The sequence below is a fragment of the Corvus cornix genome, chromosome 3 (genome assembly GCF_000738735.6).
Source record: "Corvus cornix cornix isolate S_Up_H32 chromosome 3, ASM73873v5, whole genome shotgun sequence".
NCBI lineage: Eukaryota > Metazoa > Chordata > Aves > Passeriformes > Corvidae > Corvus > Corvus cornix.
The window spans coordinates 94,939,535-94,966,803 of record NC_047056.1 but is presented as its reverse complement, the minus strand read 5'-3'; the positions used below and the strand labels follow the sequence as shown (position 1 = coordinate 94,966,803).

General features: G+C 39.3%; 1 protein-coding gene across 1 annotated transcript; it reads right to left on the bottom strand.

The window, feature by feature from the left end:
- Positions 1-1,466: 1,466 nt before the first annotated feature.
- Positions 1,467-26,907, bottom strand: LOC104694490 (testis development related protein). Its single transcript, XM_039569455.1, has 4 exons — positions 26,568-26,907; positions 14,295-14,354; positions 4,705-4,808; positions 1,467-2,532 (listed from the first exon to the last, which is right to left on the bottom strand). The coding sequence occupies exons 1-4, from the start codon at positions 26,673-26,675 to the stop codon at positions 2,187-2,189; spliced, it is 618 nt and encodes a 205-aa protein (XP_039425389.1). The 5' UTR covers positions 26,676-26,907; the 3' UTR covers positions 1,467-2,186.
- Between the last annotated feature and the right edge of the window lie 362 nt (positions 26,908-27,269).

Below are 27,269 nucleotides of genomic sequence, written 5' to 3'. Positions count from 1 at the left end.
GAGGGAAATTAAAAGTTCTCAGTCCATTTTTGAGAGCAAAATATTAAGGGCTACTAACAGATCTTCTTCTCTTCTTTCAGGTCAGCACCAACAACCAAATTAACACTAGCTCATGCCTTAGAGGGTATTCCATAAACTATAAAATGCAGCATACTTTACCCAAGAATACTAATTCTTTCCTATAATTAACCTCAGCATACGTACTTGCCCAAGGCAAAAAGAGTTTACTCACAGACTAAACAATGCAATATAAATGCTAACTTTTTCTCCCCTATTAATACTTTTTAATATCTAATGCCAATTTTACAAGTATATTCACCAGTTGCAAGATCCTGTTTTGTAGCACAAAACATCACTGTTCTTTTATATAAACTTAAGAATGTCTTTTAGCATCCTATTAGGAAAATAAACCCAACCAACTAAAACCATTTTGCTACAGTTTCCCTCCAGGCACATCTCAGCAGGAATCTCCAAAAAATACCTATGCAGGAACTGCAAGCCAGAAAACTGTACATGAACTGGAGGAGAGGAGAAGGAGAGAGCTAAGGGAGGAGTAATGTGGCAGTAACAGAAACAAGCTTAAAAAAAAATTGCATGCATCCCTTTTCATCAGCATAACCTTCTTGCAAAAATATGTTTACAAGACATCTGTTATATAAAGATCTACACTTTCTTGTAAAAATGCTGATTTTCTCTGACATGCTAGCTTCATCTTCCAAATGCACTGGCCATATTGCTAGACAGTCAAGTTTCAGTTCTGTTATACCAGTTTAACAATCAGGAGAGAAAAGGCCTACTGTTCATTTCTTATGAAACTTTTGGTTTGATTTTTATCCATGAATGTTAAAGAAGTCTTTGTGTGGGTCATAGAAACAAAACGGAAACTAACTTTGGATCTGACATCAGCTGCACCGCTAGTGAGAGACAATATGCTAAAAAGAGGCACTTTTATTAGTCATATATACATTTCAAATCTCAAATCTAACATTTCTCCTTTTACCAAAAAATCAGAGTATCAGTAGCTAATAAGACGGAACTTTTCAGCAAAAATGCTTCAGAAGTTGTGTGCATGCACATACTTGCAATGGCTCAGTAACTCAGCTACCCTGAAAATGCCAGAGTATAATTCAGTCATTGCTTATGCAGTGGGAAGAAAGGAAAAACACACTCAGAACCAAAAAAGTAGTTTGTAGAACAAGGATCAGTTATTATAAAAAAATGAAAACATGTGCCCTTCCATAAGAAGCAGCTTATTCCTATATCCAGATTCAATATCCCCCCAGAATACCAAGATCATCTTACACTTTACTCAGTGCTGTTTTCCAAATTTTCAATAATTTCTATTTTTTGGCATAGCATGCATCTTAAAAACTGAGAAACTTAGCTTTGTCAAAAAAAGTTCAATATTAAAAAAAAACCAACAACAACAAAACCAAAATAAAACAAAAAACAACAACCAAAAAAATCACAGGAAAAAAACCCAACAAAACAAAACACAAACCCCCCCAAACAAACAGGGAAAAAAAAAAAAAAACAAAACGCAAAAACTTCCAGCTCTGGAAGACCCATTTGACCCAACTGTTGGTGACAATCCTGTAATGGAAGGAATTACATTAGAATAGTATTTTCCCATGTCACACACAGTACAGCACAATGTGACAGTAAGCATCTTGTATGCACAAGCTGAAGCAAATGCTGAGGCTGAAGATTTGGAAAACAGTACTAAGTACAAGCACTCTCCCTGCAAGCAACAGATTAGTATAGTTAAAAAGGGACAGCATCAAAACTAAAATTTTGAATGGCCCTCAAATAACAGAAAAGAAACAGGACCTCAAGTTAGTGGAAGCTCCTACATAAGGCAGTCAAATTTACAACCAGCATATACATTCACTAAGGAATTACTTGGGGTTTTTTGGTAAAATCAACAATCTGACATACCGCAGAGTCTGAATGTGAAATATAGGCACAAAATAGATTCTCTACATTTTTTTCAGTGTGGAAAAAATAGCTATTAACAATGTAATAAGAAAATTTACTATCTGGTGAGCAAAAATTTGTAACAATCTGAATAAAACAAAACACTGTATAAAGGTGCAATATTGAGCAGATTTGATTTTGGTTTAAACATATGAGTAAATCATGGAACCTTTCTCTTCTTACCTATTAAGTATTTCACATTACCAGTATCATTCTAGTTCTTCCCAGTTGTCAGTAAGGTTACCTTTGCTTTGACGTCTAATACTAACCAGCTTTCCAGCTGATTTGATACTCCACCTGGAACTGTTTCCTGAGCTGGCCAGGTTTGTGTATTTTGTGGAGCCTTTGGTTTCATCTTCCCAGCCTGACCAGGGTGTATAGTCACTTAAAGGAGTTGCTGCATCACTGGCAGAGTCAGCAGTGGTAATCTGTGGTGGTTCCCATCCCTCAATCTCGTCTGGTTTCCTAGACGGAACATTCTGCTTTATCACCAAACTGTCCCAAAAACCTGGCTTCTTTTCAGACTTCATCTCTTCCTTTAATTTTAGGTTTGTTCTAGAAAATAACGATGATGTGGTGATTATTTTCTCGATTTAACAATGTATGTAGTAGTTATTAATAAACATCCAATTAAATTATGTTTTACACTAAGGAAAGCCTGAGGCAGCATATCCATTACTGTCAGCTTCAGGAAAAACACCCTCACATACACATAAACCTAAACACAGCAGAATCTTTCAGTGATAAATCAGAAGAGGACTGAGTATGGTCATTTTCTATTACAAAAGAATTCACATAACACTATCTCCCACCCTGTTCCTGTGGGGTGAATTCCACAGAGCTGCCTTCCGAAATGTACAAAGTATTTTAGGATGTATTAGAAAAATTTAGGACTTTAACCAAACCAACCAACCAACCAAAAACAAATTTAAAAAAACCCCAGGAGTATGATAGTAGAAGGAATATGAAAATATACCAGCTTTAACATTCACTATGTTACTCAGTTTCATATACATGTTACCACCTCGCCAGTAAAACCTTATACCCTAAAGTAGTTGATGTACACAGTATTAGGACTTTAAAGATACCAGGCTTTTTATTAATATTTTCATAAAGATCCATACAATATTGTGAAAACAGCTGTTTTGTATTTCTGGTAAGAACTCCTGAAATCCCCCTCCCAAACCCAAAAAATACTGTAACTTCTCTCTCAGACATTTGAAAGGCTACTCATATTATTACTTTTCTTATCCCATTAAGAATCTTCAACCTGAATAATTTTGCAGTGTGAAATATTTAAATTAAAGAATGTCAGAAGTTTATGCATAACTTTATATGCAGTATTACATATATAGTCAAATAATGGGCCACAAGGAAAGGTTGAACACCAGGGGTGAAACACACAGCCTTCAGGGTTCAATGAGCTAAAAAGCAAATTGAAAACATTATCTGTAGTAGCATATAAATTCCTTAGCCACAACTAAACCCACCACTGAATCTTTTTCAAATATTTCCATTAAAAGAGCTTTGTTCCGTTAATGAAAGCTTAGCTCTATCATATTTAAACAGAAGCAACTCAACCAATACCTTTAAAAATCCCTTTACTGAATTTTGCATTTATGATTCATCAGAATTTTCATCTTGCTAAAACCAGCCATAGATTCCATACACTTTTCTTGTATTTTGTGAACAGCACACATAAAAGTTGCACTTGTCTTTAAAAGTAAAGTAAAAATCATGACATATAATTAAAGAAAAATATCTGTAACTTAAAAAACAGGCAGTTCTCATAGTAATACCAAAATAGTTTCTACATTGGTGTAAATCTTCTTACCATACTTCTGCTCTCTTCACTCTTCTTGATTCTTATATTCAGCATCAATTGCAAAGCATTATTACAGGAGCCTAGCATCTTAATAACACCCATAAAATTGCACAGGGATAGTAGCTGGGAACTTTTGGTAAGTTTTATGGAACAGGCTCAAGTGGAAATAAAATACATGGATTTATATTCTAAATTGTTTATTTATATACATACACCCCCCTAACATGCATATATATACACTTGCATTCTGAAACACATTAATTTCAAAGTACACTGGAGACAAAGCCTGCTAGAGCAAGTCTTATCAAAGCTAGTATCTGGCAGGAACCGATCTACTGATGTGTGGCATATTTAGTTTGTAACCAAGGCAGTGAGGTAGCACATGGAAGTAAAGCCTACACGTAACAGAATGATAGTCAGTCCTGGAAGAGCGAAGTTCTGTCCAGGGAACTGCTCTCACCACATCGGCAGCACAACTGTGCCAAAAATCCACCCCAGCACCAACAGATCCTAGTATAGCTACTCCACTTAACCTTTCTAGGTGTAGTAAGATTTCAAAAGAGAGAGTAAGGCATGTAAAAAAGGGAATTTGTAAACTCAACCATAATTAATCCCTAAGAGGAAAGGGAGAGTGTAAGAATGACCCTTTTACTTACAAGCCTTTACTACCTGACAAACCTAAAGATGTTTACAATATTTTCTGTCCTTTCCTAATACAGCATGCCTCATTCACTGTAAGCTTAATGTATACATAGCTTTGCCCATAAACCCTTCTCTGTTGATTTGACTTCCAGCAGTTGAACACTATTGTTTCTCAGTGTCCAGCTCCATTACTTTGCACAGCAATTTTCTGTTCCAGTGAGTGTATTTTAATACCAGATAGACCAAATGGTTTTACTCACCCTTTGGATTTTGGAGATTTGCATCCTGCTAGCAACTGCTGTTCATCATCTTTATTGAACATAGACGTCACTTCCTTCCAACCCCGGAAACTTGCACCTTGAACCTACACAGAGAAGTAAATCCTCATCAGTAGGAGTGACAGACTTACAGGCACAGAGTGGGACTGCCACTGCCAACGCTGGGGCTGACAGGCAGCAATTGCTGTATCTCCTGCCTGCAGTGCCACTGGCAATTAGGCAAATCCATACAGCTACAGAGGATGGCCATGCTTGGGAAAAGAGCCAGTCCAGTTTCTGCAGTAGAGCTCTTCCTTGCTGAGCAAACAATACAAATCCTTGGTGGTTTTATGATGTCACTGAATACAGCTGGGCTCCGTTTTAACGTATCACAGTAAGAAGGGAATCCAGGCAGCTTTAAAGACAGTCTAAAGGGCTTCAGTAGACAAGAAATGAAACAAACTGTCATTTCTAGAAAGAGTCACAACAGACAGGACAGCCACGTGCATTATGAAACTCTTTAGATTCAACCTGCTTTATACATATTGTCCCTCTTCGTAACCCTAAAACTACAACTTCCGGCCCTGCAAGCAAGAAGGGTAAGAGCACTGGCGCACCAGTGAAATGGAAGATGTGGCACTGGTGCACTACAGTGTGTACTCTAAATTTACTCTGAACATTAAGCATGTAGCATAAATTACTTTTTAAAATTATTAAAGGTTTGATTCTCCCTCCCTCAAGGCAAAATAACTAGGTATAGGTTATTTTTACTTTGATAGCATGCTTACAAAAACATACACGTGTGTGTCAAGCACAGAATGTGAAAGTTGCTGCTCTTCTTCACAGGATCCAGTAAGAATGGCAGGCATAGCCTGTTAGTGTTACTTGACTATATTAAAAAAATACGATACATCATGAAGTGTAATAATCAAAACAAAACCACAGCTGTCAAGACAAGCAGGAGCTTTTGGCAAGGGCACGTAGTAATAGACAAGGAGGAATGGCCTTCAGCTTAAGGAGGGTTAGTTTAGATTAAACATTAGGAAGAAATTCTTTACTGTGAGGGTGGTGAGGCACTGGAACAGGTTGCCCAGAGAAATTGTGAATGCCTCATCCCTGGAAGTGTTCAAGGCTAGGTTGGATGGGGCTTTGAGCAACCAGATCTAGTGGAAGGTGTCCCTGCCCATGGCAAGAGGGTTGGAACTAGATGATTTTTAAGGTCTCACCCAACCCAAACCATTCCATGACTCTATCATCTGTTATCTTACTAAAATTCTATTATTTTGGGCTGTCTTCTTTCAATAATGACGTTTCATCAAGTCATTTCCACCTAATAAATTTGCTGATTACAAAAAAATAGAACCATCTTGTTATTAGTTTTGAGATAGCAATTTAAGACATAGAACAGGCTTAATTAAAATTATATGTGCCTTTAAAGAACAACATTGATGAAAGACTGCTTGGAGAGAAGCATTTATACCCACACATTCAATGTAACAAAAAGGATATACCTATACATACACCTTCTTTAATCTAGGGCATCATACATACTTCGCCGATGCAATCCCAACCTTTGCTGCACTGTTTGGATACCCAAGCAATCCTCCAACCAAAAAGAAAAAGAAAAGCACCTATATCTAGCCAGAAGTTTTCCATACTTTTTAACTTTAGATTTTTTATAATTTAATTTCATTAGTCCAATTCTGATTCACAGATACCTTTAAGAACAATTATGAGAAAATTTCATTGTCAAGAAAAATGGCATGTGCAGGTCTTCAGATAAAATTTACAAGCTCTGCATTCTTTCTACCTGTATGTAAATCACTATCTATGTACACATTGTACCATTCCTTCCATATTTTCATATCCATGGCATTTGGTAGGTGTATATATAAGGCTAACAACCAGATGGTAACTGATTTATTCTTCTCTCAACTAGTCCTTAGAAGAAATGCACACTAAACATTTAAGATACATTTCCACCACTTACTTATTTGGGGTTTCCAAAGGAAACACTGTCAGGATATCTGCAGAAGAACACCAGTGTCCAAGTAAACCATATTTTGCCAATAGGTGATACAACTCATTCCACAAAGCCTACTACACATTAAACAGACTAGGCTGAGAGAAACCACAGAAGTGCAAGAGTAAAACCAGAACCACTGCCTACCATGCCTAAGCCTCCTCTCCTGTACCTGCCCGTGCCAGCACCGATCTCCTGAAACATCTTTTCACTCCACCAACCAGGAGTAAACAGCTCACTCTTGATTGTCTTCTCAGTGGTAGCATACTCCAGAATTTAAGTCTTAGCGAACGAGGAGGTCAAATACATATTTCACAGTTCCAGAAGCTTTTTTGTAACTACTGAACTGTTTTTAAGACAACAATCTTGGTTTTTGACTACTGCTGTCATATAGCTGATGCATAATAAAGAAATTCCTCAGAACAGCCTGCTGCATTTCCATGCTTCTTTTCAGAGTTCTTGGAACACTTTTAACTGACTGGCAAGTGCAGCTGGAACAGTTACAACTGTATCAGCTGGTAGGTACAGCTCAGGAAGGAGATCTTGAAGTCACCATTCCCTGGCACCATAAGTTTGACATGCAGCAGCCGTACAGCCAAAAAATGCTGGGAACCATCACAAGAAGAATTAGACAAATTCAGACAGGAGATTCATAAATGAATACCCCCTATTTAAAGGGGTATACTCTCTAATACCTCAAAACAATGATTCTTGATGTTAGGGGAAGAGGCCCTAGACACCAGCTATGTTATGCTCTCCCTGAACACCATCTCCTGTTGCCACACTCACAGATTGCCAGAATACATGGGCCAGTCTCTGAATCAGCTGGGAATCACTTACAAATTACAGAGCACCAAGACCCCTATCCCAGCACAATTAGCTTCCTTGCAATGGATGTCAAAGGAAGGTCAGTAAGTAAAGATGACACTTCAGTAAGCTGACTCCTCACCACACTGGAGACTCATTTTATGTAAAACTATTGAAGTTATGCAAAGTATGAAAACACAGTACTGATATGGTCTTAAAACATCAATCCACTGGCAGAAGCTCTGTATTTCATTTTTATGATGTAACTCTCTACACAAAAGTATTATTTAGTCCTAAAATTTCCTAGAGGGTTTATAAATATAACTGACCTGATTATATTCTCAAAACTTTAAACTACTTTTCCCTGTGTCATTGGAAAAAGAAATAATTCAACATCCAGAATTCACAGAATTACACAGCCTTTACAGCTGGAAAGGACCTCTGGAGACCATCTAGTCCAACCCTACTGCTCAAAGTAGGGTCACCCTCAGCAGATTGCCAAGGACCATGGACAGCCAAGTTTTGAGTATCTCCACAGCTGGAGAATCCACAACCTATCTGGAAAACCTGTTCCAGGGCTTGACTGTCCTCATGGTGAAAACATTTGTTCTTATTTTTAAATTATAATTCTTCTATTTCAATTTGTGCCCATTGCCTCTTGCCCATTCACTGAGTACCCTGAGAAGAGTCAGGCTCCATCTTCTTCACAATCTCTCTGCTGCTGGTGTACATGCAGAAACCTTTCTTGTTGCTCACCACATTTCACTCTAGGTGGGTTTAATCCTTCCTAACCTCATCCCTGCATGCTCAAAGAGTGTATCTATACTCCCCTCAGGTCACTCGACCCTGCTTTTACCTCTAGTAGGCCTCCCTTTAATGCTTGAGGTTTTTCAGGAACATCACGTTCATGCCTCCTGTCACCTTTGCTTCTTTCTGTGCCTGATGGGTTGGGCTTGAGCTTGGAGTAGGTGATCTTTGAAAATCAAAGTTGACTGACAGAACCAGCTGTACACTCAAAACCAGGTTAAAAAAAAATTTCAGTGAAATGCCATGGGACAGCTAAAAAAAAAAAAAAAAGGAGACCACTATTAAGGAAGAAAGCACTTTTAGTGACTACAACTGTAACATCAGATGTTAGAGGACCAGGCTGGATGCTGCAGTCTACTATTTTTCAAAAATGTCAATGAGAAACAAAGCAGAAACTTCTCGAGATGCCATTTCAGTATTCTGTGAAGTAGAATACAGACTGGTCTCATAGTAGTTTGACTATGACAGCACATTATTAAATTTTGAACAGCAATTAATAAATTTTCTCCTGTATCTTCCACTTTAGGTTGTGAAAACCTGTGCAGCAATGCACTGTGCAATCACCTCAAAGAACCAGTAAAAAGTGACATTAAACATACATATTAATCCATCAACTGGCAAACTATTGAGAAGCCCTCATGCTCTGTTCCAACTGCTATCTTAAGAGCTCAAGCCCAGAGCACAGATTCTTTTCCTTTAGCTCCTCCTAGCTTATAAACTACTTTTTTCCCACCATGAGAAAGCTGCCATTTAATTAGTGTATCTTCTGAAACTGGGAGTACAAGCAGTCCCTCCTAGAACATCATGCAAAGGATGTGGTCTGTATCCCTGCTCACACTGTCTACTGTTCCTTCTGCTCACTTCTCTCCTCTCTGCTTTGCCAACGCTTCAGTATTGGTGCCCATCTGTCACACAGATCCCCAGAGAGAAGTCTCATAAGGTGGCAGATATGGTTATCAGATACTGCTTCTGAAAAGGGTCAACCCAGTCCACTGCCTGCTCACTGATACTGCCTTCCTTAGGCGATGGTTTTGTACCTGTGTGATGCTGTGGAAAACTGTTTCAACTACTTATGCCAGCAGAAATCTAACTCCCTCATTTTTTGCATTCTTTTAGGCTAGTTCTTAGAATCAATTCATTAAAGATAAAGCATGTGGAATTTAGGGGCAACAGCACCTTTTTTGTAGCAGCAACTGTTATAACAGCTGAAGCACCCTCTGTCATCTATCAACTTTCTTCCATAATCAGAGCTTTGCACATACAGTATGGCTCCCCCAAAACCCCTAAACTTCACTCTAATCTCAACCTCCACAGTAAGACTTCAGTTGTGTTACCTGTATTGATTCAAGTGAGTCAACTGTATATAAATTGTGTATGTTGACTGCAATTTTTCTTTCTTTAGATAAAACAGGGAACACATGTCTACTGATAGGTAACTTAATAAAATGCCCCAGAATGGGTCAGGACCTCTTAAGTTGGAAGTCTCCTACAAAATTGATAGGTATTATAACCAAAAATTACTTTAATTACACCATTTTTCTTCACATTGACAAACACTGATGTTTACAAGACTCCCATTTTCCCGTAATAGGTAAACAGGCAAAGACTAATAAATGAACAATCAAAGAGTCTACTGAGAAACAGTAAAGCATCACTATGAAGACTTTTCAGTTAATTTTACTGTCAAAGGTAAACTGTTGATAATTAGAGCTCTGCTAGAGGGCAAGAAGATTCATGAAAAATTAGGGTAAAAGGCAACAAACCAGGAATACTAACAGCTGAGTATAAACTAAAGAAGTAGTTCAGTTCTAAAAGCAAATTTTAAAAGTATATTGCACCCAAAAAAAGTATGCAGACACAGATGAATATATACTAAAGAAGAAGATAATGTAAATTTAATTGAAAACAGGTAAACTTCTGCATCAGATGGATGTGGTTAATACAGATTAACACCTTATAATGGGAAAGATAAAAAAGCACAGAATTCAATCAAGTCAAAGAATAATAAGAAGATCTGGGACATGGAGTCAGAGGTACAAGACAAACAGTTTACAAAGCAAGAGATTCAAATATGTCTGAAGTTTACTCTGACTGCATTAGGTGTGGGTATCAGTACTTCCAGTATATTCCTGTTAGACTCTTCTACTTCCCAACTGCCAGGCCAGCAGGGCTCTGGAGCACAGAAATTACTCTCTGCGGGCTAGAACAAGCCCAGAGTCTTAGCAAGCGAAATGAGCAATTACAGGGGATTTTTGCTGTACACCTCCACTGAGAACCAGCACGTTCAATACCATTGTGTAGTTATGTAGATAATCCCTAAAAAGTCACTGCTCAGCATGTAAGAAATGAGATTTCCAGAAATTTATATTTGGGCCATGTTTTAGCAGACCTTCACAAGTATTTTCACAGGGGATTGACAACTGGTGAATCAAAATTCTCCAGATAAGTAGAGGCACTCCACAAAACACTTGCAGAAATTTTTTATAAATATAAACAAAAAGAACGCATTTTCCTCTTGACCTTGACTGAGAAGAAACAATTGTTTGTTCCACAGATTCACTTACTCCTCCCCTAAAAAAAGTGAAGCTAAAATAAAAAGCTAGAAATAGAATTTTCCATATACGTACCTTACAGTTCAATAAAGTTACAACTAAGTGTTTAACAGTTAAAAAAAACACCAATCAGCCTTAATTATTAAGAAGCATTCTCCCCAAATTATAGGAAACTCTCTTCATAACATGCAAGAACACAGATAACAGAAATTTAAAAACCAACTCCCCTCCAAATTTGTCTTACAGATATTAAAGCATTGGTGGTGGATGGGATTTTCTCAAGTCAGCCAGCCTCTGGTGTGCAGACCAAGGGTTCTTGTTGTGTACCAACACCATCGAATCCTTCTCAGTGGGGGTGTTCTCAATCCATTCTCCACCCATCCTGTACCTGCGATTGGGACTGCCACGACCCAGGTGCAGGACCTTGCACTTGGTCTCATTGAACTTCATGAGGTCCACATGGGCCCACCTCTGTCTGGTCAAGGTCCCTCTGGATGACATCCCTTCCCTCCAGCTTGCTGACAGCACCACACAGTTTAGTGCCATCCACAAACCTGCAGAGGGTGCACTCAATCCCACTGTCCATGTCCCAGCAACAATGGCAAACAGGCCCGGTCCCAAACCTGACCCCTCAGAAACGTCACTCGTCACTGGCCTCCACTTGGACATCAATCCACTGACCATAATTTGTTGCGTGTGACCATACAGACAATTTCTTATCTACTGAGTGATCCATCTGTCAAATCCATGTGTCTCCAGTAGAAAGATATGGATATCATGCACATGCTTTGGGCAAGTCCACATAGATGGCATCAGTCGCTCTTCCCTCATTCACCAATGCTGTAACACTGTCATAGAAGGTCATCAGATTTGTCAGGCATGATTTGCCCTTAGTGAAGCCATGCTGGCTGTCACCAATTCCCCCCTTATTTTACATTAGCCTCAGTATAGTTTCCAAGAGGATTGGCTTCATGACCCTGCCTGGCACAGAGATGAGACTGACCGGCCTGCAGTTCCCTGGTCTTCTTTATTTCTTTCATTAAAAATGGGGGTTATGGTCTCCATTTTCCAGTCAGTGGGAACTTCACCAGACTGCCATAACTTCTCAAGTATGCTGGATAGTGGCTTAGCCACTTCCTCCACCAGCTCCCTCAGGACCCACAAACATATCTCATCAGTTTCCATGGATTTGCACGCATTAAGGTTCTTGATCTATTGTGTTTCTCAAAACTTTGTTTCTTTCAAAATCTGGCCTAAAACCAACTGCAGAAGAAGTTTCTACTGCACTTTTAATTCAGAAGCTGAGCATGGCAGTGAGACCCACAAAGATTATTTTTGCAGAGAATCATAGAATCATTTAGGTTGGAAAAAACCTCTGAGATCATCGAGTCCAACCTGTGACCGAATACCAGGTGGTTAACCAGACCATGGCACTGAGTGCCACATTCAGTCATTCCTTGAACACCTCCAGGGATGGTAACTCCACAACCTCTCTGGGCAGCCCGTTTCAATGCTTAACCATGCATTCAGCGAATAAATTCCTCTTGATGTCCAACCCGAACCTCCCCTGATGCAGCTTGAGGCCATTTCCTCTTGTTCTGTTGCTGCTTAATTGGGAGAAGAGGCCGACCACCACCTGGCTATGACCTGTATTCAAGCAGTTGTAAAGGTCTCCCCTGAGCCTCCTTTTCTCCAAGCTAAACACCCTCAGCTCAGTCAGTCACTCCTCTAGGACTTAATCTCTAATTCATACATCCAGGCAGAGTGTGAACATATCTGCATTTTGCAGAGCACCACTGGAGCATTGACAGTTCCTCACTTTGAGATGTCACGAGGCTTTTTAACCACCCATACCTGCCTTTCAAGAGAGATGTGATGAGAGAACTAGAAAACCTCAGCACTGCAATTAGCCTGTCCTCAGTGCTCAGTGGGCAGCTGACTGCAAGAGCAGGATCTAAGACCACTTTCCAACCTCCACCTCCAGCCTTTAGGACTAGCTCCCATTTTTAGACCTCCAAACCTAGGTCAAAGGCTTTCCTCTGCAAATGGGCATCGGCACTGCCTTAAAACCCAGGTTTTAAGAGACAGGGAAGGCTGTCTCCCTAAAGAGCACACACATTATTCATCCAACACCTTCTTCTTCAAGAACTTTCTTGCTCTTCACCATACTGTTTCAAAATGAAAACTATTTTATTCATGACATGTGCGTTCTGGAAAGGCCACACATGCAAGTCATCAGCCTTTTATAAGCATATTAAAGATTTTAGAACTTCTGGAATATCACTGTACTGACAGCTTCTAAGACCACAGAACAACCAAATAAAATACCGAATTGCTTTTAGAAGGAGAGGATGAGAAGGATAAGGTGCTTTCTTGAGAATACATTTTTAAGACAAGACGGTTTTAGTTTAAAACACAAAAATACTACAGCTCAGTGGTTTACCTAGTGACATTTCTGGTTTTTTAAGCCAGAACACACACTTAGCAAGCCTTCCTGAATGGCTAAGAAAGGGGCAAAAAAAGTTTCAATATAGAATAGATTCATTTGAAGATTCTCTCCCTAAACATTTATCATCTGGTATAAAATATATGGTAATGTATGTTTTCATAAAAAAGAACATATTTCTTCAAAAGGGTAGAAAAACGTATAGTACAATGTGACTTCTATTTTCAAAGAAAATCATGCTGCATCTGAAGTAGAACAAAAAGAAGTAAGAGACAGATGTTCAGTTTATACATATTAATGCAAAGTATCCTATTACACTAATGAACCTATTTTAAAATACTTTTCTTTATACCTATGGAATTTCAAAACAAGCTCTAGCTTATCATAATAACTTCCAATTCTTTCATCTTCTACTAATGTATTTTAAGAACATAAAAGAAGATTCTTGGACACATATCAAGGTAAAAAAATTTAACTTGCATTCCTACTTCTCTTTTCTGAAAGAGATATGAAATAAAATCCTTAACCTCTTGTGGTCAGAGAGCCAGTGGAGCTACACGTTATGGAATAAACAACCCCAAACTCTTCTACTTTTCATGTTTTTATTGCCAGTTGCTTTTAGGATTTAGTGCTTGTTTAGCCTTCAGTTATTCCTGTGGCTTCTTATTTTCATCTTGTGTTTTAATAGCTGTTATTGGGAGAAAAAGAAAAAAAATCAGGGTACCTTCCCATCCCCATTAATGAAAGGAAATAAGGGAGCTTTCCAACTAATCCTGCAGTACTAATATTACTTCAGTGAGGACCCCATGACCAAGGATCATACATAATTATAAAATCATCAATGAACTATACATATTCCTAATCAGCTATCCATGAAAAACTGGCAACTTATTAACATACATGGACTGAAATACATATATGCTATTAAATGTTACATTTTCAAAGAACAGGTATTTACCTTTGTTGCAAGATGTGACACTGAAGATGAAACTTCATCATGAAGAAACTGGTCTTTATTCTCAAAAAAAGGATAAAGATAAAAAAGGCCCACAGTCAGTTTTGGTTTGACAATTTGCACTGACACATTTTAGACTATTCACAAATGCTTTTATTCCATTCAGCACATCATAAAAGAAAATTGACAAAACATGATTACAACACAAAACTAAGTGAACACCGCTATTAAAATACAAATCTACACTTAGAATGATGAAAAATATTGTACCAGATGTAAAACCCAAAATCAAACCCTTACAGAACCAAAAACCCCATACCACAAAGGGAGAAACACCCCTGCATCATAAAAAGTTTAGTACAATTAGTTTGGTTTTATCTTAATGATAGTGTCTTAATTTTTTGGATCTGCACTGAGTTTCTGAATACTGTACTAAATTATGGTTTATGCTTTGTCTGTGGGCTGAGGGGAGAGCAATGATCCAAGATTCTTTCCTCCTTCACATTAAGAAGCTCTACATTTCCTTAACTCAAAGATAGACTTTCATCCACATTCCTTTCCCCTCCATTCAAAACTGTAGATTTCAGAAGAAAACTAGAGCGCTAAAGACGCCTGTGAAGGTTATTCAGCAGAGAACCATTTCTGCCCATCTCCGAATTAAACTGCTATGTCAGTATTGTCAGGCCATCCTGATACTATCAATGCTCTCTTCAAGACAAGACAAGGCAATTGTTGGGAGTACTCCAGAGACCAAAGATAAAGGAAGTGGGACACAGAATTAAGGAAATATGCAATTTTCAATTTCTTCACTCTGTGTTTTAATGAGAGAAATGTTACCTCTTTTTTCTTTACATATGACTCCAAATACAAACAGTTCCAAGTACAAAACCAGAACAGCCACATATGACCGAAAATATTTAGCCCCAGTTTCAGGAAAAAAAAGAATTAGAACAGAAAAGTGGAAAGTGTCTTTGAAGCAGCTGTTTCACAAAATCTCCAATACTCCCTCTGTCCATATTTTGATTACATCAGCCACTTACTGTTTCAAAAATCAAATTTATCAACTTCTTCCTTTTCAACTAAAGTAAATGCTAAGGAGTTGATATGCATTCCACATGCACATATCCCAAGACACCTAAAACACTCATTATCCTGGCTCCTACGCATTGCCAAAGGCCTCCTTCACTTTGCTAACAGCATCAGAAAGAGGTGAGAAAGCCAGCACAAGAGTGTTATGTATGTTTCTAGTCATGTGGGGACCCAGATGCATCAGCTTCATTTTGAGAGACCAGCTTCAAATACCATGCTTTTTTAAAACTTTATTTACTTATTTATATTTCCTTATATATATTTACATACTAATATCTCCACTTACTTTACAGTCAATACTTTATATTATACAAGGGACACGGATAGAGCATTTCTAGAATAGAGTATGAAGACCATTGCTCTATAGTTCAATAGTATTTGTATGTTGGAATAGAGCGAGTTGTAGATAGCCAGATTTACTTGCTGGGGTAGAACACAAAGTCAGGAACTTGTATTTTCATCCAAAATGAGACTATTACTTCCTGCGGATTGCAACAAGATATTTAACTTCCGAATTCAGTTAGCTGTTAAAATAGGAGGATATTATTGTAGATGGGGTACCAAAAATGAAAACATTAAAATTTGTGTATTCTCTCAAATTAAATTCAACTTCTTCCACCCCTTTTGGTTTTTTCATTTCTCTATTTTTAAGAGAAACACTGGCAATGTTTTAAATGGAAACAGCTCACACATACTATTCAGAAGTCTCCCTGTTTCCCCTCAACACTCTCAGCTCTCAAACTTTTGGATGAGGTTGCAAAGTTCTAAACTTAACATGATGGAGTCTCTGCTAGGACACAGGGTACAAGCTAGAGAATACTTCATCTGATTTAACCAAACTTTTCCCAACAACAACAACAAAAAAATCAACAAGAACTAGGAAAGCTCCAAGGGGAAATATGGTAAGAGAAGAAATTCTCAGACATCCAGAGCCTGCAGAACTATCAGTTTCAGCAACCAACCATACTGTCTCCAGAACAAACAAGACACTATTAGTACCTTCCAAAGGAATAACACCTCTCATTTTCATTCTTCCAGCTCTCCAAGTATCTTAGGAAGGAAAATAAAAATGCAAAAGTGCATAGAGGCATCATGTTCTAGTAGAGAGAGGAGAAAAGATGGAGTGTGAAGCCATACAGCCTCTAGCAAGACTGAGCACAAGGAAGCGAGAGTGCAAGGCATTTTCACAGTGAAAGTTTTTAGGGGAAAACCACAAGATGCAACGAGCACTTTATAGGGCTAGGGAGTCAGGATAATAAAATGTGAATACCACTGCCAACAAAAGATGGAATTAACAATAAGTAGTAGACAAAAAAGGGTATTTACTTGCATCTTTAAAAAAGGGACAACTAAGACAGTGTTGCTGTATTAATAGAGTGCTACTACTCATGGTTATACAAAGTGGTACCTCCTAAGGAGTGAGACACAAGTTTGCAGCAACTATACTCATGCAACCCAGGCTGATGGTCAGTGGACAACACATAGTTTAAAGAGATGAAATACAAAGACCGAAATGCATTAAACCCTCAAGAAAGAAACTGGTGAGGATCCAATCCCTAAAATACATTTTTTTGGGGTAGAAGACATATCAAGTATTCATACTGTCCTTTTAAATACACTACTGAAGAAAAAGGAGACTTGGACAATGGCAGAGTGCTTGTGATGTCCATCCCTACATCCCCTACACTGTTTGAAAACAGCCTGTAGGTTTGAATTCAGCCGTCTCCAACAGACTAGATTTGAAAATGTTTTGTGGAAAATCCATCCTTAAAAAAAGCAGAGAGAAGCAGACTAATGCCACACAGCAAGAACAAGAGTGTGAGAGGAGCAGGTATAGGGGTTCAGAGCCAGCCATGGCCCACATGGCAGGGAGGGACCTGTGCACCCTGCAGGAGAGATGGGCTGTGTATTAAAAAAAAAATACAGAGGGAAAGAGCAGAGGGAGGGAGAGGAAGTGTCCCACCACTGAGAAGAATCCAGGAGAAAAGATTAGAGATCACATACAACCTATCTTCCCTTGTTACCCACAGAATAATTTGTATTTTTAAGTGATACACATTAGTACACCCTTCTCTTGATACATATTCTCTACTTTTGTTACCATTTTGAGGTAAGGGAGCCTCTGATTTGGTTTATCAATTTTCTTTAGAGGACAATCTAATGTGCAGCTACGTGTAAAAAAAGCTCATCTTCACTCTTTATCATGCTGCATAACACATAGTGACGCTGAACACTTACAAATCATTTCAGTATGTTTTAGTCTGGTTGGTTTACAGTTATGACAATTCACTGTTTTACTTCAATTTAAAAGAAAAACATGGACTACGTTACAGTAGATACTTCTAGGTGGCTAAATGCTAATGCTAGTGGGAAATGCTGATCAGCAGCTTGAATAGCCCTCCAGTTCTGGCAGGGGAAGGTTGGTATGCACAGCGTGTTTTCATAAGGAAACAAGTGCCGTTTTGTTGGACATACTGCAAACCATAAGGTACTCAAGGGACTAATTCAACTAGCACACAAACCTTTTTGTATAGAGATCAAAATTGTAATCTACTTCCCTCAGCTTCCTTTGTGGTAAAGTAATTAATTAGTGTCTTTAGATCATTCACTTTCATAATTCAGGCCAAGATGAAGAATGTTGAACATCAAAGAGTTAAGGCGAATAACAGCATCATTTTGTCCTGCATGCCCTTCTTGTGCTCTAGTAAGTAAAATGGTATATTATCGATTTTCTCTACCCAATTGTGGGAGCTTCCTATCATACACACACACATTAGCTGTGCAAACAAGAGTAAACAAGCTATTGTTAAAAGAGTAGGTCCTTTTGGAGCAAATTTTCACCCTTCTACTGACTTATTGCATCCCCACCACCTATCATCACATCTCATCAAGGACTGAGTGTAATATAAAGTCTAGGTTGTCATGCCTGTAAGTGCGAATTAGATTATGTACCACAAACGTGTCATTTAAGTGGGAAAATAATCCCAAAACAAACAGCACCTGAAGAGATACACTCCAGGGAAGAATTTAAAATAATTTCCAGTACTCCTCAAACCTTACTAAATAATTTAGTGATAGGAGAAGGGAAGGTTAGAAAAAAAAAAGAAAAAAAATCACTCAGGAAATCACAAACCTGAAAGTCAACCTCTGAAGCTGGAAAGATTCCCGAAACACTGATTACAAACCAAACAGCAGAACAACTATATATACACAGCCTGACCAGAAACAACACAGATTGGGAAGAGGAGATCACACTGCCAGATCACCATCTTAAAATACAGCTAACAAAAGAAAATATTTCCTTGGGTTTGAGGAGGATCTTAATATAATGTAAAATGAAATAAACAAGACTAAAGCTGATTATTAATGCAAAAGTCACTCTGCTTATCTAAGTTTAGAACCGAATCCAAAACAAAGCAAAATACACTCAAGCATGAGTAAGAAGAAAGTTATCAGTAGAAGATCAGTGGCATTTGGCCTAATTTTTTTTGCTGTACCTGTAATATACACCTGGAAAAATTCAATGCATGGATATATGCTTTCTGAGTCAGGATATTGATGCAACAGTGATCAAATGTAAATGGGCACTGAAACAACTCTACTACTTTCAGCATATTCCTTCAACACAGCTGAAAAACAAAGCTGAACTGTACCTGAACACCCACGCAAAACTGAACATGCCTTTAAGAAAAAACAAGGCTTTCAATTTTAACAAATAAAGGCTGCATTACTCAGTCATACATCGCTTTCTTCTTGGACATGAGGCTATATGTTCAGCAGAAAAACTCCAGTCCTGAACTGTGAATTGCCTCTGCTCATTTCTGGCAGAGATAGCCTAGACTGAGATCAAGATAATGTGATCAGCCTCGCCCATATTTCATCTACTCCTAGATCTCAAACCTCCATTTCTATGTCCCTAAAGCAATGAGTGAATCAAACCAGCCATCTGGGCAGGTGGTGTAAATTGAAAATTTCCTGTTAATGTCACCAATGAAAAGTATTAACCTAGGCATTTCTAAAGTCTTGCTTAAGAGTAATTTGGTATTTTAAATTCATTTTTCTCTTCTATAAATAATACTTTTCCACTCCAGATTGCTCACTACACTTAGAAAAACATCTTTATTATGACAATAAACTAACTAAATAGTGACAGTGAGTCCTATCCTGCAAGTTTCCTCTACCAGTCTTCAGCAAAACTGAAAATACTTTTGTTGATAAAGAAAAGGAAAATGTAAAATCTAAGTGTGTTGAAGAATTATACTTTAATTTTGGCATATATTTCACAGACAACCCTAATTTGGAAACTTGCTTTTAAAATATAATTCATCAGGTCATTTCTAAAAGAACTTATTTCACTCCACTAACTTTAAAAAGTCTGGGTGGATATTTCAGATACAGAGGACAACCCATTCAACATATTTAAAAATGCTTCCATTTCTAGGCTCCAGGCTCTCATAACTGCCTACTATTCACCGGCCCAACTGAGAGGTGAAAACATAGGAAAACTGCTTTTCATCTTTCAAATACTTCTAATATATTCATAATATTAATAATAATGATGGTGCTCTTTTCTTCAGTATCCATGGCTGTTAAGAACTTGCTTAGCATTTTCAAACTCTGTTTCATTCAACCACTTCAGTTATTGTTTCACATTCCATTATATTTTAAAACAGAATATCTAAATTATTTCCATATTTTTACTGTCAATTGATATAAATGGCCAAGTGTACCAGAGAAGATTAATTTCAGAATGTAAGTATTTACACAAGAATACTTCTGTAGTTCTGCATTTTATTGTCATTATAAAGAGAAACACTGGAACACCAGATTCCTATGCTCTCTGTTTTTATATCAATACACAACGTTACTCTGTGCATCTCTGTAGTAAGAGGTTATAATACATCTTACTCAGACTTTGCTTCTCTGAAATATTTTTGGAAGAATATTAATCACCTTAAAATATTAAAAAAGCTCATATGTCATTAAGAATTTAGTTTTACCTAATTTATAATATTTCAAATATGCTTCATGAAATGGAAACAGCTGTATTAAGATCAAAAAACCATCAACTGTCAAAGCTGAAACAAAGAAGGTCAGATAATGAATTTTAATTCAATTTCTGTTACAATTCAACTATTCCAGTGTTCAATTTTGATGAAATTTCCAACTGAAAATCTGTCAATTATTTTTAACAACTTAGCCATAGTAGAGGTTCATATTTGGTGTTCCCTTATCCAGAAAACAAACCAATAGATGCTAATTCAAAAGACAGTAGCTGACACACAGTTCTTACTCAGTCATGGAGTTTGCCATTAAACTACATGTCTCCGATAAAGGTCTTGGATGAGTAATGGCCATATTTTCCTAGTATAGTTTCTGCAAAACAGGCTGAATGCATCATTTTTTGTTACAGTGTTCAGCAGCACACATACGGCTTCCTTTTGATATGTGGCTTTTATCACACAGGCAGTGATCACACAGACATTTTCCCAGAGCTCCTCACAGAGAACCAGCAGCAAAACTTGTTGGAAATGTGCCTTTGATGATGACAGAGCTGAAAGAGAGCCTACCTAGGAAAGTGTTCAGCAACTTCTAGTAACTCTACTCATGTTATGGATGTCCTCACACAATCTTGGCAAATAGCTTTTATAAAAGCAAGGAAAACATTATAAGCCTACTTTAACAGTAAAGAATTAAAATTATTCATTCTTTCTCAAAACCCATTATATTTTAGTTTGTATATTGATGGTAGGAAGTCCAGCAGTGGTAGAGAGTATGGCTCCAGAAACCTTCCAAAACCCCAAGAAGATGCAACAAATGATTTAGGGAAAGCAGATCTCAAGCAGTGCTGTAGAGGAGAAGATGATGCTGGCTTCGTGGATCAGGGGGAGTGGATAATTCTGTGTTAGGCTGGAGGGGAGGAGGGCAGACTCAGCTGCTGATGGCAAACCCAGGCAATCAGAGCCAGTAAAGCAGAATTGGCTCGAGGAAAGATACAAGTGATAAAAATGACAAATGGGGGAGAGGAAAGGGACGTACTAATAAAAACCTTGAAAGCAAGGACAGAGATTTAAATGCAAATTTCCTGAAACAAAGTGAGGCCAGTTGAAGAAATGGAATCTGAAGGATGAGGAGGACTTAAACTTCATGCCATAAGCAACAACATTAATATCAGCAATGGAATTTGCAGGAACTAGGGGATGGGAAACCACAGCATAGGTATTAGAAGCAGCAGAGGAAGTAATCACCATCAGTATGGGAAGTGAGGGTCTGCACAAGAATTTCAGCTGTCTAGACAGCAATAAAAATAAAAATAATATTAAAAAAAGCAGGCTTGCCCTGGAATTCATAGAGGAAGCAACAGTAAAGTCTAGGACACAAATTCTCTTTCGCACAATAGATAAAAACCACCAACAACCTGCAGGTTACAGGCTTGACTGAAAGAAAAAAATATATACTGATGGTGTCTGTAGTAGGAGACTAATCAGACAATATGTGCTTTGTGGACTTCTAAGAGTCAGAATAAGCCGACAGAGAGGGGATGAGAGGTGAGAAACAGATATGATCCCAGTCAACTGTGTAAAAAATGACAGTATAAATTAAAAAATGAAGCACCTCAAAAATGAAAAGAATTTAAAACTTAGAAAAAGTCCCAAAAGACTCTGTCAGCTCTGTAGAGTTCCAGAAAGACTGTGAGAAAGAAACAGGAGCCACTCAAGAAGCTGCTGAAAGATTGTATGTGACAAGAAGGAGGAAAAGCAAGAAAGGCAGGCCAAGGAAGGCTCAGGAAAGTCTTCATTGACAGTACCACAATCTAATGTTCAAGAATGATGACAGAATACAGGTGATGGATTTTAGCCAGGAAAATGCCACTGAAATGTCACAAGAACAACTCCAATGAAGAGGAAAAAATCAGGCTAACAGAGGTAGCCTGAAGGTATGATGGGATTATTGGAGTACTGCAGGCAAAGCCTGAGAAACACAGAAATGGCTAGAAAGTGAAGGAAAGGCATTAGCTGGATTAACATTGACTACTTAATTTTTTTTAATTAAAAAATACCCTTATTCAACCCATTAGTAAAACATAAGAAATGCTGCTCAACTCCCACCCATTTCTGCAGGGCTTGTCTGAGTTCAACTCATTCCAAGATGAAAGCCAGTATTAAAATCGTACCAGACACTTAAACATCTTCATTAAAAGAGATAACTAAAATTCTGTACAGCCAACCTTCAAACATCTTGAGCAAGTCTAAACAAAATTCAGCATGAAACATGTTTTTGCACATATTCTCTTTGAACATAACAAAAAATACAACTGGGGAGAACAGATCAAGGCTAGGGTTCTGAAATATTTTTACATGAAAGATAGAGTTTCATTAGATAATATAGGTCAGCCTAACACCCATCCCCTCCCCTAATATATAGATGTATTTTAATGTGGAGTGCCATTTTACATCACAGTTACACATGATATTGACACAGCATTGACATCTCTGAGAACTGATTAGATGGTAGGATTGCAAGGAGAACATAGCACAACTGCCAAAACAATGCCTTCCAGAAATCAAAACCCAGCAGCTTTCCCTTTCCAAAAATACAACTACAGTTTGAAACATAATGACTATATTCCAAACTGAATACAGGTTTGGTATGCACCACTGTACATTTCTAGCATATTTTCAGAGACACACACAAGAAGCACATTAATTTCATCTTATACATGTGTACTATTTATGCATGTCAAGTTACCTTCATGCATTAATTATAACTTAAGTGAATAAAGTACCTTCATTGCATAAATTAAAAATACTTATGCTTCAAAGCATAAATTAAAATTTACTTCTAAGATACAGTCTAAAACTGTCTGGTCTAAAAAAAACCTCACAATAATCCACACATTTATTTACACAAGTACTGCTTCAAAATTTACTTGTCTTTCTTATCTCAGGAAACACCTTACTATTTTAAATAAGTGTTAACAATTCAAAGTACTTGAATGTATGCAGAAACTTTTGCTAAAAAGTGGTCAGAGCCTGACAGTTCCCTCCCTTGCAATTTTCATGTTCTAAAATTTGTTTTTGTTCTCCCCTGGAACAAAATCAAACCATTCTGTATAACACAAAACCAGAACCATCAAAACTTCTCTTTTTAGATCAAACTAAGTTTTTCTATTTAAGAACTATGAACTTCTACAAATTCAAATGTCTGCTTCAGCCCAGATCAGGCTTCCATATCTAAACAGGATGATTAAAATTGCTCTAGAGCAACAAAGGGGTTTTTTGTGTTGGGCTTTTTTTTTTTTTTAACTTATAGTAGACTAATTTTTTGTTGCTGTCTGCTATTGCAATGTTCTAATTATTAGGTTGCACAGTGAGAACTCCTTCACTCTTTCTCAGCTTTGAAAAAACAATATACAGCACCAACATTTCATTATACTGGAATACTTTCAATGTGGTTTGCTTTAATGACATAGATGTGACTACCAATTTCTTTCTTTTGAAGTAAAAAGTTTCAGCCTTATTTATAGCATGAATATAAGAAGCTTAAGGATTTTCTTCCCACTTGCTTATTAAAAATGAAAATAAGGACAAAAGATGGTTGTTGGGAAAACAACGTATCATAAACCAAAGTCAAAACATGATGACTCTGGTTCATCTTCTCTTTTACCAAATGATGTATCAGAAAAGGAAATGAAATCTAACAGTCAACTTCTGTTGAGATCTAAAGCTGGGTTTCTTAATTTACTAAAAAGCACTCAAACTAATTATCTGGATTTTGGCTCTAATGATAAAAAATTAGGGAAGTCCTGGATTCTCCTCTTCTTGATGAGGTAACCCTTCATTCACAGCAGGCTGTACTGTAACAACTTACACACAGACTGAAGGTCTTCCTCAGCCAAACTCATGCACAGCTAAGGCACCACAAGAACTGCCCCCATAACTCCTCCAAGCTCTCATGGTGGTCAGGATGCAGCAGCAGAGAGCACAGATCATCACTGAATCCCTCTGCACATTACTGGATTTCCCTCCCTTACAATCATATTATTGGGAGAAAAAAACCACGATCTGATGAAACATCAAAAAATTCAAACACTAAAAGCAAGGAACACGAACTAGATCAGCTACAAGAAGCTGAACAAGTGCATTGGTTACCTCATGCTTTTCCCTTGACACCTGTCCAAGCCATGTTTTAGATACACTGTACCTATGGATGACCTAAAAGATGCCCTGAGAATTACAATGTCAATCAAGTGGTCAGAGCTTTCTGTATAGTCTATTCTTCCTTAAAGCGTACACAAACTCTAAAGTATCTACCGCTAAATATTTTGGGCAGGGTGTTGCATTTCTTTCAAAATAATTTGATTTTAACAGGCAAAATAACTAATAGCTTATGATCTTCACTCCAGCCTCTGTGCCAAGCTACACTACAGTGGTGCTAACCTTACTGAATCCTTTATCTTCAAGAATATTTCTTTTAGTGACTTAGAATAATTTATTTTTCTCCTGTCACCCCCAACATGAAAATCAGCATCCCAGTTCCACTTGGAGTTGAAAAGGAATTTTCTTAAAATTCATGAAAATGCAAACCAATTATTGTCATCACCACTATAACTTGAGATTACAACTTATGGAACAGAGGCCCAGGACAGTAAAAGACAATTGGACTGGACAAAATAAAATAAACAAACTTCAGCCTCTGTTGCTACAGTAGAGAGCTGGGAGAATTGTCCGGACAGAAGTCTGAAGAATCCTCTCCTGACTGGGAGGCTACAGTCAGGAGCCTCAAAGGGGGCTTGGACCATTAGTGGTAGAGAAGACAAGCAGTGAAGAGACAGTGGGATTTACCAGAAGCTTTTGGTGACCTTTGGTGTTCAAGGAGGGTTTCAAGAGGTGACCAAGTCTGTGAGGGCTATGATAGTACAAGCCAACAGCTCAGTGAAAACAGTGGAAGGTTACAGCAAGCACCTGAGGATAGGAACTGTAGGAGGCAGAGGTTAGATGTTGCATTAGAGGCTGGGGGAGATACTTCAGGTCACCTCAAACCCCACAATCCCCCTTCCTCCTCTGAAGGGGGTCTCCAAAGTAAGTGTCCATTCTTCTTCTACAAGAGGAGATCCTATTCATCCATATGACTCTCCACAGCTGCTGTCAAAGAAGTAGCAAGGGCTATGGCTCTACTGTTTAGCTGTGCAGGAGCAAGGGGAAGGCAGGGCTAAACTGGTGATTTTGGCTACTGGAAGATGGAGAGAATAACTGCTGTGACTGGGAGAGGCTGCTCTTCAGCAGTTGCCACATGTGTTGATAACCCACAGCACTTGTCAACCAGAAACTCAAGCTGAGGATAGTTTATCCAGACACACTACAGCTCTCTCAGCAAGATAGGTGAGACAAACATGGGGTAGAAAGTTGGGTAGGCTTTATTACCTTCTTTTGAAAAGAAACCTCACTGTTTTGCAACCCAGGGCAACTGCTTACTTCAGAACCTCTCATTCAGTATCTAAAGTAACACTGTGGCAACAGAAGATCAGCAACGAAGCTGTACTGGGTAGTGTAACAAGCTCCTGAGCTGGATGGATGCCTAATTGCTACCAAGTTTTTGAAAGCAAATCAAACATCTTTTTTAGTTGTTTTCCCTGATACTCAACTGATACCCTTCCTTTCAGGTTATATTTGTTGAGAAGGTCACTGCTGGTATTCAACTTATCACTTAACAACAAAAGCTTTCAAACAAGATTGCAGCTGTTTAAAGATAGTGAACTACCATTAACGAAACCATAGAAAAAGCAATCCTGCCAAAACATTAGTGCTCTACACAAACGCGCAAATAAAGTTACGTTCTAAAACACCCTTGTTTAACGTATTGTGCTTAACAGATGGGCTGCAGTGCCTCTGCCTAGGATTGGAAGAGAAAGTACCCTGCGGTATGAAGCCACTGGAATGAAGGACAGCAAGTCCCAGCAACGCCGGAGGCCGGCTGCTGGGAGGAACCAGGGGTGGATAGGCCAGTCAGCACCCCAAAAAAACCGGGCGACAGTCGCACGATCAGCTCAAACACTCGCAGCTCCGACCAGGGCCAGCCTGCCGGCACATCAGGGTGGGAAAAGTGATTACTCATGCCGCCGGAGAGGAGGGCAGCGGGAGCGGGGCCGAGCTCACGACCCCTCCGAGCCGGGCTCCGCGCTCCTACCTGGGGGGCCGCGAAGGCGGCGGCGGGCGGCGGCCCGCGAGGACGCGTCTCCTCCTCCTCGGGCGAGTCGTCCAGCAGAACTTTGCTGCTCTTGTTGAGCTTCCACATGGCGGGCGCGGGGGCGGCCCCGCTGCGTCCCGGCAGCGAGCGGGCCGCGGCGGGACCGGGCGCTGCTCCGCAGCCCCGGCAGGAGCGGCTGCGCTCGGCAGGGCTGTCACCCCGCCGGGGGCTCCCGGCCGGCAGGGAGGGAGGGAGGAGCTGCCTGGCGGCGCCAGGAGCCCGCCCCCCGCCACCGCCTCGCCCACCGGCCTGCGGATGGAGCCGGGGGTGCGGACGGTCGGTCCGCGGCGGCGGGGTGGGCAGGGCAGGGCCGGGCAGGGCCGGGAGCCGCCGCCCCCCGCCACTCCTCACCTGCCGCCGCTCCCCGCCGGAGCCGTCGCCGCCCGCGGCCGCCGCGCTGCTGCCATGTTTGCGGGGCGGGAGCACGGGCAGGGGGGGCTGCCCGTCATCACCGCGGCAACAGCGCCGGGCCCGCCGGCAGCACCCCTGCCTCGCTCCGCAGCTTCCCGCAGGCACGGGAGGGGGTGCCCGGGATAAGGACCCGCCGAGCGCCGATGCTGTGGAGGGTGCGGATGGCGCTGCCTGGCCAGCGGTGGCAGCAGGATGTCTGTGAGGGTGACGCGGGGCACTCTGAGGTGAAGC